General features: G+C 49.0%; 1 protein-coding gene across 1 annotated transcript; it reads right to left on the reverse strand.

The window, feature by feature from the left end:
- Positions 1 to 1,868: 1,868 nt before the first annotated feature.
- AQP10 (aquaporin 10) lies at positions 1,869 to 5,196 on the reverse strand. Its single transcript, XM_066366103.1, has 6 exons — positions 5,039 to 5,196; positions 4,582 to 4,708; positions 3,682 to 3,819; positions 3,458 to 3,576; positions 2,996 to 3,213; positions 1,869 to 2,545 (listed from the first exon to the last, which is right to left on the reverse strand). The coding sequence occupies exons 1-6, from the start codon at positions 5,141 to 5,143 to the stop codon at positions 2,359 to 2,361; spliced, it is 894 nt and encodes a 297-aa protein (XP_066222200.1). The 5' UTR covers positions 5,144 to 5,196; the 3' UTR covers positions 1,869 to 2,358.
- Between the last annotated feature and the right edge of the window lie 8,272 nt (positions 5,197 to 13,468).

Consider the following 13,468-nt stretch of genomic DNA (forward strand, 5'->3'; position numbering starts at 1 on the left):
AGCGGGCGGGGGGCAGGAGCGGGTTTTGGGGAGAGGGAGGGGAGGTTAGAGCCGCCATCTTTGTGCGGGGCAGGGGGAGGGTCTTAACTCTTAGGAGGCCCAGCAATACCAGGCCGGGTCCCCGCCCCACCCACTGCCGTCTTCATCCCTCCTCCAAAGCATCAATGAATCAATCAAGAGGCGAAACAATTCTGAGATTTGTTTTATATGGAAGAAAGGGAACTGGAGAAAGCTGTCCTCTCAGCTAAAAAAGTGTCTCTTTCGGAGAGGAGCATGAGAGCCGGGGAAGCAGTAGACAACGAGAATTTTCCTCAGCCCCAGTCTTCCCTTAACTCGACTCTCATTCCCTTAACTCTACTCGCAGCTCTCCAGGCCTTCGTCTTCTCTCCTCTCCCGGCTCATCTCGTTGTATTACACCCTCTCCTTGAATGCAGCCAGGAATGTCTATGTATTGGGTTGTCCATCAGCTTCTCCGTCTGGCTCTCCCGGTTTCTAGGTGCTTGAATCGCTGTATTCCACTCCCCGTGCTCTCTTCTCCCCCGCTTTCCACCCCACCACGCCCCCTTGGTGGAGGCAATTTCCCCACCCGGGGGTGGCTGAGTCTAGGGGCGGAGGCACTGAGGTTAGGAGAACTGGGAGTCAGGCAGTAGGAACCAAGCTTTGGAGGAAGTACCCAAGGTTATGACCCAGACAGGACAGTCGGTTCCCACCACCCTCCAGATTCCTGCAGTTTTCCGTCCGGCTTCCAGGTTGTGCACCCTCTGGCGGCCACTTTGAGGACCTACGTTCCCGGAAGCCCGCAAGGTCCCTAAACCAGCTTCAGGGAAGAGAGGATGAAAAAGGGACCGTCTCCTCCTGGTCTCCCTATCCAGATATCTTCCCCAGCTTAAGAGGAAGCGTTGCTTAAAGGAGTAAAGAGAGATGCTGCCCAGGTTCTGGTGTCTTTTTTTTATTATTATTAAATATTTGGACTTCTGTCCCTAGCCAGATAGCTCAGTTGGTTAGAGCGTCATCCTACTATGCTAAGGTTGCGGGTTCCATCCCAAATCAGGGCACATACAAGAATCAACTAATGTTTGGATGATGGATACATGACATAGTCAACAGTTCAAATGCTATAGAAATGTTTACCTAAAACCTATGTACTCTTATTGATCAATGTCACCCCATTAAACTTATTTTCTAAATAAAATTAAAAAGAAAAGAATTGCCTGACCAGGCAGTAGTGAAGTGAATAGAGCATTGGCCTGGGATGCTGAGGTACCAGTTTCAAAACCCCGAGGTTGCAGGCTTGAGCACAGGATCACCAGCTTGAGAGTGGGATCATAGACATGACCCCGTGGTTGCTGATTTGAACCCAAAGGTCACTGGCTTGAAGCCCAAGGTTGCTGGTTTAAGCAAGGGGTCACTCGCTCTGCTATAGCCCCGTGGTCAAGGCACATATGAGAAAGCAATCCATGAACAATTAAGGAGCTGCAATGAAGAATTGATGCTTCTGCCTGACCTGTAGTGGCGCAGTGGATAAAGCATCGACCTGGAAATGCTGAGGTCGCCAGTTCAAAACCCTGGGCTTGCCTAGTCAAGGCACATATGGGAGTTGATGCTTCCAGCTCCTCCCCCCTTCTTTCTCTCTGTCTCTTTCTCTCTCTCCTCTCTCTGTCTCTCTCTCTCTCTCCTCTCTAAAAATGAATAAATAAAATAAAATAAAAATTAAAAAAAAAAAAAAAAAGAATTGATGCTTCTGATCTCTCTCCCTTCCTGCCTGTCCCTATCTGTCCCTCTCTCTGACTCTTATCTGTCAAAAAAAATTTTTTTGTTTTGTTGTTCCAACCATTTGTGCATTCATTGGTTGATTCTTGTATGTGTCCTGACTAGGAGACTAGAAGGACTCTCTAACCAACTGAACTACCGGGCCAGGACCTCAGGTCCTGGTGTCTTAATAAAGAGAAAGGCTTGGGTCTCTGACTCTCTTCAGTGTCCATGAGGAAGGTAGGATTATTGTGTCAGAATCATAGTTTACACCAGGGGTCCCCAAAATTTTTACACAGGGGGCCAGTTCACTGTCCCTCAGACCACTGGAGGGCCGGACTATAAAAAAACTATGAACAAATCCCTATGCACACTGCACATATTTTATTTTAAAGTAAAAAAACAAAATGGGAACAAATACAATTTTAAAATAAAGAACAAGTAAATTTAAATCAACAAACTGACCAGTATTTCAATGGGAACTATGCTCCTCTCACTGACCACCAATGAAAGAGGTGCCCCTTCCGGAAGTGCGGTGGGGGCCGGATAAATGGCCTCAGGGGGCTGCATGCGGCCCGCAGGCCGTAGTTTGGGGACCCCTGGTTTACACTATGGTATACGAGTTGAGGCAGAAGTTTCCAAGTCTGAGGCTTTATGTTGGGCAAACTCTAGATCCTGAACTGGCTCTGAATCCTCAGGGTGGTGCAGAGCCACCAGCAGCTGGTAGGTAGCTGTGCCAAGAATGGCCCCCACCATAGGGGCCACCACAGGCACCCACCACCAGCCATTACCAGCGCTGCAAGAGAAAGACAAAAGGAAGATAAAAGACTGTGGGCAGTAATAAGAAAACTCCCCAAAGCAATTCCTGAGGTGATGAACACCAGGAAGAGGGTATCTTGCCACCAAAGCATAGCACTTAGAGAAAGTCCCCAGGAGAGCTTAGGTAATCATCTGAATATATCTGTTTTTTTGGAATATACCCATTTTTCTGATGAGGTCACTAATGCCAGAGAGTATAGGTAATATATATCCTAGAACACAATCTCTAAATCTTACTGTTTCAGTAAAAAGGGTTAGGGTGGGGAGGGAGGGCCAAAGAGAAAGGGAGAACTGGGGCTTAGAGGATGGACATTGTCCTAAGTGTCCAAGAGAACTATTTAAGAGAAGAGAACTGGGAACCCATGGACAGAGCCTTTAGCAGAGGGAGGTAAGCAGAGGGACAGCACCCGGGGAGGCAGTCTCGCACCTGAAGACTTCAGGGCCCCAGCCAGCCACATAGGTGAAAAGCCGTGGGCCCAGGTCCCGGGCAGGGTTGAGTGGGAATCCACAGTTGGCACCCATAGATAACCCGATGACCAGGATCAATAGCCCCACTGCCACGGGCTCCAGACCCGCAGGCACTCCCTTGTTCCGAGTGTCCAGGATAGCCAAGATCCCCACAATCAGGATCCCAGTGCCCAGAACCTTGGAGTGGACAGATGCAGAAGGATTTCCATCAGCTACCAGATGCTTCATCTGGCCTCTCTCACCCAAACAGTCCAGGCCTCCACCCTAGGTCATCAGACTCTGTTCAATACAGGCAGCTGGGGTAGGGGGGTAGTACAAAAATAGACCTAAGCCTACATCCCATCCCACCCAACAATAGGTTAGGGTTCCTGAGGGCAGGGGCAAAGGTCAGGGCTCTCCCAGGTCTTCCCCCCACACCTACCTGATCCAGAAAGCCATTATTCAGGGACAGATAAGGAGCAGGGTAGGTGGCAAAGATGGAAGCTGTCTCCTTGGGGCCAGTCACTGTCAGGTTCCCACCTGTATAGTTCTGTAGGGCATCTGATGGGGAAGGGAACACCCAGAATTTCCATCTTTCTCATCCAAAATCATGCCAAGGCACCCTTGCCCACACGCAGATGCCCCCTACGTTGTTCCCTTTGTTACCATAATAGAGAGCATAGGTGGTTCCAGAGGCACAGAAAGCAGATAGTAGCTGCACCAAGAAGTAAATGGGGAGCTTGGCCCAGGGGAGGCGTCCTAGGAGGCACATGGCCAGGGAGAAGGCTGGATTCAGGTGAGCCCCTTCAAGGATCAAGAAAAGAAAACGAACATCCATTACGTGTCATTGCCAGGCACTCACCAGGTAACATTGCTATTCCTCCCCAAAACTCTTTTTTTCCCCTAAAGATTTTGTTTATTGATTTTATGGGCGGGGAGATGACAAGTATCAACTCATAACTGCTTCACTTCAGTTGTTCACTGATTGCTTGTCATATGTGCCTTGACCAGGCAAGCCCAGGATCTTGAACTGGCGACCTCAGGGTTCCAGGTTGATGCTCTATCCACTGCACCACAACAGGCCAGGCTCCCCACAACTCTTAAGGCAGATGTTATGATTCCCATCATATAAATTAGCAAGTTGAGGCTCAAGGTTAAGCAACTTGCCAAGGTCACACAGTGAAGCCAAGGTTTGAACCTAGAACTGTGTGCTCTTTTCACTACAGAGCTTGTGTCTCAAGGCTCCAGCCAGGCACATTGATGCTGTGTTCCTGGGAGACAGCAAGTGAGGTCCTGAGCAAAGATGAACCCCAGAGGGCTTCAGGTAGGGTACACAAAAGGATAGCACTTACCCTTAATACTTTGCCATTGATCTCTGTCTAGGTGACCAGAGGATTAATGTGAAAAGGAAGGATGGTGAGATACAGAAAGGGGAGAGGCTGGACATATCTCAGTCCAGGTCACTGATCAAACTCAAGGAGATAATATCCATGAGTCACCTTTTTACCCATACATCCACACTTATATATTTTACTACATTTAATGACCAGACTCCTCCCTCCTCACCTGAAACATTACCAGCCACGTAGATGGCTACCATAACAGCCAAAGAGCCAGCCAGAAACATAGTGAAGAAGTTGCCTTTGGTTTCTCCACTGGTGACAGCCTGGGCTACGGCCCCTTGGGTGAGGATCTGGTGGGGAGAGGGAAGATGAGGAGCAGAGAACCAGGAACAGGGAGCCTGGTGGATACAGGGGAAAGAGACTAGGAAGGTGAGGGGAGTGGCTAAGAGAACTGAACAATGAATAAATGTGAGGGATCAGCAAGGAAGGGAGAAAAGCAGAAAGAGGGAAGGGAAAAGAAATGGGAAAATGGGGGGGAAAAACTAAAGAAAGGGAAGAAAGGTGAGAAATGGAAAGGGACAGGAAAAAAAAAAATCAGGAAGTGGAGGTGGGGACAAGAACACCAGGAGGCGCCAAAAGCGTTTGCCCTCCCGTTACCTTCCCCCAGTTACCCTGCCTACCATGAGCACAAACACACCCAGAAACTCTGCCAGGCACTGTCGGGCCAGGAGGCTGCGAATCCGGAGCCAGCCCTTGACTTCTGCCAGGGACTGAATGCTGGCCATGATGAGTACACCCTGTCTCTGGTCACTGCTCTCTCTGTCTGCATAGGCACACTGCTGCTACACAGATATGCCTTTCAGAAAGATAAGGAAAAGACTTTAAAACCAATTAGCTCAGCTCTGGAACAGCAGCTAGTATATATGCTCGTATACAGGGAGGACAGAGATAACAAGAGAATGTCCGCGTAGGCAGGCTCTGTGCAACACCAAAGCCTGAGTTTGCCCAGGTGCCGTCTTCTCTGTTTTTCATCCCCTTTACTCCCAGTAGTAGCATCCTCCTATCATGACAGACTGGGGGAAAACACTCTTGGTCCTCAAAACAACTGTGTGAAAACTATATGTTTACTGAGAGTGTTTTATAATTCCCCAAGCCCCCACACCTAGTTAATGGCTAAGTCTGAATTCAAATCCAGGGGATTTTTTTGTTTTGTTTTGAAATATTTATTTTATTGATTTTAGATAGAGGGAGGGAGAGAATGAAAGAGAGACAGAAACATCCATCATGTGCCCTGACCAGGGACCAAACCAGCAACCTCTGTGCTTTGGGACCATGTTCTAACCAACCCAGCTATCTGGCCAGGGCAGTTTGGTTTTTTTGCCAGGGGTGGGGGGTGGGGGTGGGGGGGACAGACAGGAAGGGAGAGAGATGAGAAGCATCAAATCATAGTTGTGGTACGTTAATTGTTCATTGATTGCTTTCTCATATATGCCCTGACCGGGGGCTCCAGCTGAGCTAGTGACCCCTTGCTCAAACTAGTGACCTTGGGACTCAAGCCAACCACCATGAGGTCATGTCTCTGATCCCATGCTCAAGCCAGCAATCCTGCTCTCAAGCTGGTGTGCCCACTCTCAAGCCAGTGACCTTGGGATTTCAAACCCAGGTCCTTAGCATCCCAGGTCGATGCTCTATCCACTGTACCACCCCCTAGTCAGGTTTTCTGACACTCTATCTATTAACCCACAATGACTCTCACATGGAATGAGAAGACTTTCCTTAAACAATTCGGATGCTTGGGAAACTCAATAGGCATCCAGAAATTGTACTAAAGATCATAAACTGCAGGGAAAAACCCACATGATGAACACTTGGACTCCCTTCATTCAGAATCTCACCTTAAGCAGAGAATGCTCTAGCTTTGTATCTATTGCTGTGGCTCTGGATGAGGGCTTCACACACATGCTGAGCCCCACCTCCCTTTCTCTGGATCCTCGCTAATCTTATTCTGCATAAGACATCACTACTTTCTACTTCTTTATATCTCAAGCCTGCAGTTAGATTCATTCAACCACAAATTGAATGCTAGACACAAGGAGAACAATGATTAAATGTAGTTCCTGCCGTCCTAGACCTTATATTCTAGTAGGTGAAAACAGACAACATGCAAGTTTTTTTTGTTTTGTTTTTAGTGTGTGTGTGTGTGTGTGTGTGTGTGTGTGTATGTTTTAAATGAGAGGGTGGGAGATAGACACACTCCCTCATGCACCCCGACCAGGATCCACCTGGTAACCCCCATCTGGGCTGATGCTTTAATCAACAGAGCCATCCTCAGTGCCCAGGGGCTGACGCTCGAACCAATCAAACCACTGGCTGTGAGAGGGAAAGAGAGAGAAAAGGGGGAGAGGGAGGAAAAGAGAAGCAGACAGTTACTTCTCATGTGTGCTCAGAAGGGGAAACTAAACCCAGAACATCCATGTATGCCAGATGACACTCTATATCTACTAAGTCAATTGGCCAGAGCTGCATACAAGTTTTTAAAATATTGTATCTAGTTTATGAGGTTCTTTTTTTAAAATTATTTTTATTTATTTTATTTTTTTACAGAGACAGAGAGAGAGTCAGAATGAGGGATAGACAGGAATGGAGAGATGAGAAGCATCAATCATTAGTTTTTCGTTGCGCATTGCAACACCTTAGTTGTTCATTGATTGCTTTCTCATATGTGCCTTGACCATAGGCCTTCAGCAGACCGAGTAACCCCTTGCTTGAGCCAGCGACCTTGGGTCCAAGCTGGTGAATTTTTGCTCAAACCAGATGAGTCCACGCTCAAGCTGGCGACCTTGGGGTCTCGAACCTGGGTCTTCCGCATCCCAGTCTGATGCTCTATCCACTGTGCCACCGCCCGGTCAGGCTGTGAGGTTCTTGATAGCTAGCCCATATAACTCCATGAACTCTAGCACAGTCCTGGGCACATCTGTGTTCAATAATACTTCTTTACTGGGTCTAGTGTATACTGTAGTGCTCCACCCATGTCCCCTCTTTGGGGCCAATGAGCCTATTCTCCAGCTACTGGAAGTATCACATGCTGATAGCGCACAGCTGCTTCTCTCAGGGAGATCATTCCCATGGCAGGAAACTGCCTCACACAAGTTTATATGCCCTCCCATATTTTGGACAACTCGGAAGGGCCATTCTAGCTCCAAAGTTCCCATAGGATCAGTTGAGGCCTTTGTTATATCTATTTTTTTATTTTTCCATTGATTTTTTTTTTTTGGGGGGGGAGTGGGAAACAAAGAGAGAGAAGCATCAATTCATTGTTCCACTTAGTTGTTCCATTTAGTTATGTACAATACTTATTGGTTGCTTCCCATATATGCCCTGACCAGGGATTGAACCTGCCACCTTGGTGAGCCAGGACAATGCTCTGTCCACAGAGCCACCTGGCCAGGACCCTATTAATTTTCACTGTGGGTCAGTTTCCCCCTCTATTGAACCCTGCCTTCCTCACTTCCTTACATGTGTGTAATGCTGGTGGTTGAGGCCAGGCAGGTTCTCACTGAATTCGGGCAGACGGTAGAGGAACTGCAGAGCCAGAAAGCGTCGGGCCATTCCTGTTTATTGAAGGCTTGCAAAGACAGGCGAGCGAATAAACAACAAAAGGGAAAGAGCCAATTCAAAGGAAAATCTGCTTTTGGTAGTAAAAGACAAGGGAGCAGGAAAACCACACCTCACGGTGGTGGGAGAGCAGTCTGGGAAAATCTCTGCGGAGGGAAAGTACCTGCAGCCTCACACAGACCACACCCATGTGGCACTGCCACACGCCCACACATCAATCAGGCAAAGTGCTTTCAGCCAGTAAACCCACGAGCAAGCCTACCTAACACAGCCGTTTTCCCCACATTCCACCCCTTTAAGGTTGCTCGCCTCACAATCAACGTGACAGGTTTCTTCTGCCATGGTCCCTGTGCGAGGAATGAAGTATGTTACACAAGCTATGGGCGAAATGAGAGAGTGGTCAGTGGCACCGAGAGGCAAATCTTTCCCTCTGGCAGAATACAGGCCAGAATTCTGTCTGCAGACAGCACAGTAGCAGATACCAGAGGCCACCCTAGACAGGCATAACAAATCTTATTGTCCTATACACCAGGATCTGCTGGTTCTATGTGTAATAAAATGGGAGAACTCATTATTGGCCATAAAGAAATTACAAAGGTGCCCTTCATAATGCTGTCTCTCTGACACTCAAGGGATAATATACTTCTATCTTAGGCAGCCAGGTGCTCATTGCCAAAGGAGTCATCTGCCCACTTACCCCACGGTGACAACAAGGCCACCCATCTCAGGTGGGGGGCCTCTGTGGTCCAGGGCCATGTTCATTAATGCCATTGGCCTTTAAGAGGGCTGTTGGGGCAGGCAAAAGCACGTTGCCCTGCTGTCCAAAGCCCAGCTTGAGTAAAGCGCCCTTGGTGCATATCTCCAACTGGATGGGAGCAGCTGCCTAGGGCAGGAGGGCCTCCACCAAAGCTGGGTCCCCGTCAAGATTTCTCATTCAAAATCCACAGTACTGTCCACAAAGTGGCATGTCCATCCAGTCCAGCTAATGGCCCCCTCCTGTCACAGTCCCTGCTTTAAGAGTCCATTGTACCACTCGGTGATACCAGCAGCCTGTGGGTGGTAGGGAACATGGTACCTCCAGTCCCCCCCTAGGTCTTGAGCCCATTGCTTCACCATAGAACCCATGAAATGGGTGCCATTGTCATTTTCAAGGACCAGCAGCCACCCGTAGGCAGCACTCAGGCGATACAGAGCCTGTATGACTGCCCTCTGGTCTGGGTTATAGGCAGAGTAAGCAGCAAGCAGACCGGAGGCAGTATCTACACAGGTGACTACATGCTGGTACCTATCCAATTTTGGTAAGGGTCCAATGATGTCTATCTGCCACCGTGTCAGTGGAACACGACCTCTCTGGAACTGTCCAGGTGATGCCAGTTGTCTCTGAGGGTGCTCCTTGGAACACACTGCACATTGATCACAGGCCACAAGTACCTCTGTGCAATGCCCGTGGCCGAGGCAAGGCAGGTTCACATTGGATTCAGGCAGACAGTAGAAAAACTACTGTGAGGCAGCTGTGCGGTGCTTGCTCACTGGTGTACTAGCTGCAAGCACTTTGCCTGATTAGTGCATGAGCACGTGGCAGAGGCATGTGTGCATAGCCTATTTAAGGCTTATGAGTGCTTGCACTCAAGAGAGATGGCGGATTGCGTATGCATGGGTTGTCTGCCCACCACTGTGAGAGTCCGTTCTGCTGTTTGTTTGCCTGAGAGGCAGTTTCCCCTGCCTGTGTGCTTGTCTACTATTGTGAGACTTTATTAAATGGAATGGCCCAACGCTTTCCAGCTCCGCAGTTTTTCTATTGTCTGCCTGAATCCAATGTGAACCTGTCTGGTGTCAGCCACTGGCATTACATCCTGTCACATGGCCTGACCCCATAGTGGATGGTGCATTACCATCCACTGGTTAATGTGCCAAGTAGCAATCCAAAGGGTCAGTCCATGATAGATAGTCCAACTACTGGTGCAAATCACCAGAGGTGAAGGTTCATTATAGGCAACTAGCCATACGGCCCGTAATTCCACCAATTGGCTGCTCTGGCCTGTACCTGTGTCCATCCAAATAGTCTCAGTGGCTGGATGGAAGGCTATGGCCATCCACTTGGCAGGTTGGCCCCTGCTAGAACCATCAGTATACCAGGCATCCTCAGGGATGGGCGTTTGCCCCTCTTGGTAGGGACTGACCTCAGGTTCTGCTTCCTGAGCCCCAACTGCACCTGACTCTAACTTAAGAGTCCCCAAACTATGGCCCGCGGGCCGCATCCGGCCCCCTGCTGCACTTCTGGAAGGGGCACCTCTTTCATTGGTGGTCAGTGAGAGGAGCACTGTATGTGGTGGCCCTCCAACGGTCAGTGGGACAGTGAACTGGTCCCCTGTGTAAAAAGTTTGGGGACCTCCTTAGAGTCTAAGGTCTCATAGGTAACTGGACCCAAGACTTCCTGAAGTTCTGCTCTCAACTGGCTTGAGCTAAGAGCACAGCATCGTTGCAGGTATGCACCCCACTTGGCTTGGGTGGAGGTTTGAGCCGTACCACTAGGAGGTTTGGTTGCCCAATCTCTCACCCATCCTGCATGCAATAGGGTATGTGAACTTGACTGTAACTGGAGTTGTGGTCATGATACTCTCAATGGCCAGGAGGGCAGCTGCTTCTCCACTAATGAGTAATGGACTTCAGCACCTTTCCACAATTGGGACCAAAACCCAAGAGGTTGCTGTAGGTTCTCTGTCCTTTGCCACAAGCCCCATCCAAACCCTTCAGAGGGTACATGGATGTCAAGCTCACAGGGCCTGGCTGGATCAAACACATTCAAAGCCTGTGCCACCTGGACAGCTCTCTTAGCTCCTGTAAATGAACCTTGCACCTGTTCAGTCAAATCCCAGCAAACCTCCTTCAGAATAAGGTGATAAAAAGGGTGCAGTAACTGAGCCAAATCAGGTATGAATGCTCACCAATACCCCAACAGACCTAGGAATTCCTGTAATGGTTTTACTGTAATGGGAATGAGGAACACCTGGATCTTATTATAACCGCATCAGGGATAACTCTCATTTATCCAACTAAACAACCCCAAGAACTTAATAGATAATCCACGTCCTTGTAATTTGCCCTTGTTGACCACCCAGCTACATGCTTTCATATGGGACAGCAGGGTAGGGACTGCTTGCTCCAATCTGGAAGAGTCACTGGTTAGCATGATACCATCAATATAATGGTACATAAGAACCACCTCTGCCTGTCTCCATTTAGCCAGGTCAGCAGTCACCAAGCCATGACACAAGGTGGGGGCTATGCAAATAGCCCTGTGATAATAATAAGGGTCCATTGCCTCCCTTCCCACGTGAAGGTAAATTAGTCTTGACTCTGCAGCTGTATCAATAGAGAAAAAAGGCATTAGCCAAATCTGCCACAAAGTGGATGTCCCCAAATCACGGCTTAGCCGATCCATCAGGTTAGCTATAGAGGGTACAGCAGCATGCAAAGGGGAATAACTTTATTAAGTTCCCTGTAATCCACCATCATTTGCCAGGTTCTTTCTGGTTTGTGCACAGGCCACACTGGGGAGTTGTAAGGGCTGTGTGACAGCTGGAGGATCCCCACCTTTTCTAGTTTGAGTATTGTCCCAGTGATTTCTTTATAGCCGTCTGGCAGGCGGTACTGATTCATGCTAGTCACATACCAGGGAACAGGTCATTGCAAGGGGGAATGTGCTATATGTCCCCGCAACACTGCCTTCACAACCCGGACTCACAGGCAGAACTCCCCGGCTGTAGTTTCCAACCACAGTCCTTGTAAGATATGTACCCCCAAAATATATTCAGGAATAGGAGATACATATACTTATATAACTTAGGAGGTAGTCTTCCTATCCCCGATGGAAGTTTTTGGCTTCACTCAAACAGTTTGGCCCCCATAACCGTCAATGGACACTGGGGTCCCAGCAAACTGTTCTGGGTTCCCATAAAGGAGGGAACATTCTGCTCCTGTATCCAAGACCAACACCCACTGTATATTAGAAGGGGACCAGTGAATATCCAGTTCCATGTGGGGCCTCCAATCCCTGCCCATCCCTGTTAGATCCCTCAGCCTTCCCCCTATTCAAACTGGAACAGCGGGTCTTGGGGGTCCTCCTCTCCCTCAGCAGTCTCCATCATATAATCTTGTAACTGTGCTGCCCATGCACCAACCGTTTTATTGGTAGCTGCTGGGGCTGTCTGTCTCAGAGGCTGGAACCTCTGTCCTGGTTTAAGCTGCTGCTAAAGCTCCAAAAGAACCTTATTAGGCTTGCCATCCAATTTCTCCCTATCTGCCCCAGCTGCAATAAAATCTACACACATCTGTGTTCGGGGAACTTTCACAGGCCCATTTCTCTTGCTAGTAAGGGGGGGAGGCAGCATGAGCAGCAGCCCTCACAGCTTTGTGACTCCATGCTACCTCCAGCTCCCCAAATCTGCTACCATCAGCATAGCTGCATTGATGGGCTGTCCCACATAGGGCCCCAGGATAGTCACTAGTGACTCAAAAAGGGCTGATGGGGCACTGCAGAGGATAAGGACCTGCATCCCTGCCGTAAACACTTCCTCATCTGGCCCACAGGACCTCAGGTTGAAAGGAGCATTCTTCATACCTAGTTCCTGAAGGACACGGGCAGTTCACTATAGCACTGCCACTGACTCACTGCCCTCAGCAAGTTTCCAGCATTCTGGCCAGACCATACAAATACCAGCCATCACCCATTCTAATAGGGTGTGATTTCCTGGGTTGTCATGGCAGTTCTGAAGATGCCGTCTCAAGAAGGAGTATGTGGTAATGGCAGCCAATTTCTCCATCTCTGTTCCAAAGACCCTGATGCCATCTACTCCTATATCCCACAACCATAGCAACTAAGGTTGCCAGGGACTCAGGGGGTTTCTGCCTGAATTTTGCCCCCAACTCCATCACCTCTGCCTGGGTGTAGGGCCTAAAGCTGAGACTTGAGCTTCTGGTGGGCACTTCTCCTGTGTGACCTGACCAGGAATCGAACCCAGGACATTCATATGCTGGGCTGATGCTCTATCCACGAGACTTGAGCTTCTGAACCCGCAGTTGTTTCTCTAACAGCCATCGCTGCCAACGTTCAGCTTTCAGGCAAACTACAACTCGCAAACCTGTAATTCCTTCTCAAGACAGTTCCAGTTCCAGGCAACACCGGTGCTCAGGCTGCATCTCACAATGCAGCTCTCAAACCTGGTTGGCCTTCCTCTCCAGCATTCGCTCCAGTTCACGTCATTGCTAGTTCTCAGCCTGCAGCCTGACCTGCAAGTTCTTGGATCTGCAACTTTCTCCAGTAACCATTCAAGCTCATGCCATTGTTGCCACTCAGTCTGCAGCTCACCCTGGAGCTCTCAACCTTGGGCAGACTCTCACATAGAGTTCTTGGTTTCCTCTTGCAAGACTGTAAAAAACACCCAGCCCACGGTCCCCAAAAAGACAGCCATGGGGAACCATATGCTGGAGAACAA

Source organism: Saccopteryx leptura, chromosome 2, assembly GCF_036850995.1.
Source record: "Saccopteryx leptura isolate mSacLep1 chromosome 2, mSacLep1_pri_phased_curated, whole genome shotgun sequence".
Lineage (NCBI taxonomy): Eukaryota > Metazoa > Chordata > Mammalia > Chiroptera > Emballonuridae > Saccopteryx > Saccopteryx leptura.

Coding starts and splice junctions, on each gene's coding strand:
- AQP10 (XM_066366103.1), bottom strand. CDS start 5,143: ATGGCCAGCATTCAGTCCCTGGCAGAAGTCAAGGGCTGGCTCCGGATT. Junction 4,709..5,038: donor TGGGTGTGTTTGTGCTCATG/GTAGGCAGGGTA, acceptor TCTCCCCACCAG/ATCCTCACCCAAGGGGCCGT. Junction 3,820..4,581: donor CGTGGCTGGTAATGTTTCAG/GTGAGGAGGGAG, acceptor TGATCCTTGAAG/GGGCTCACCTGAATCCAGCC.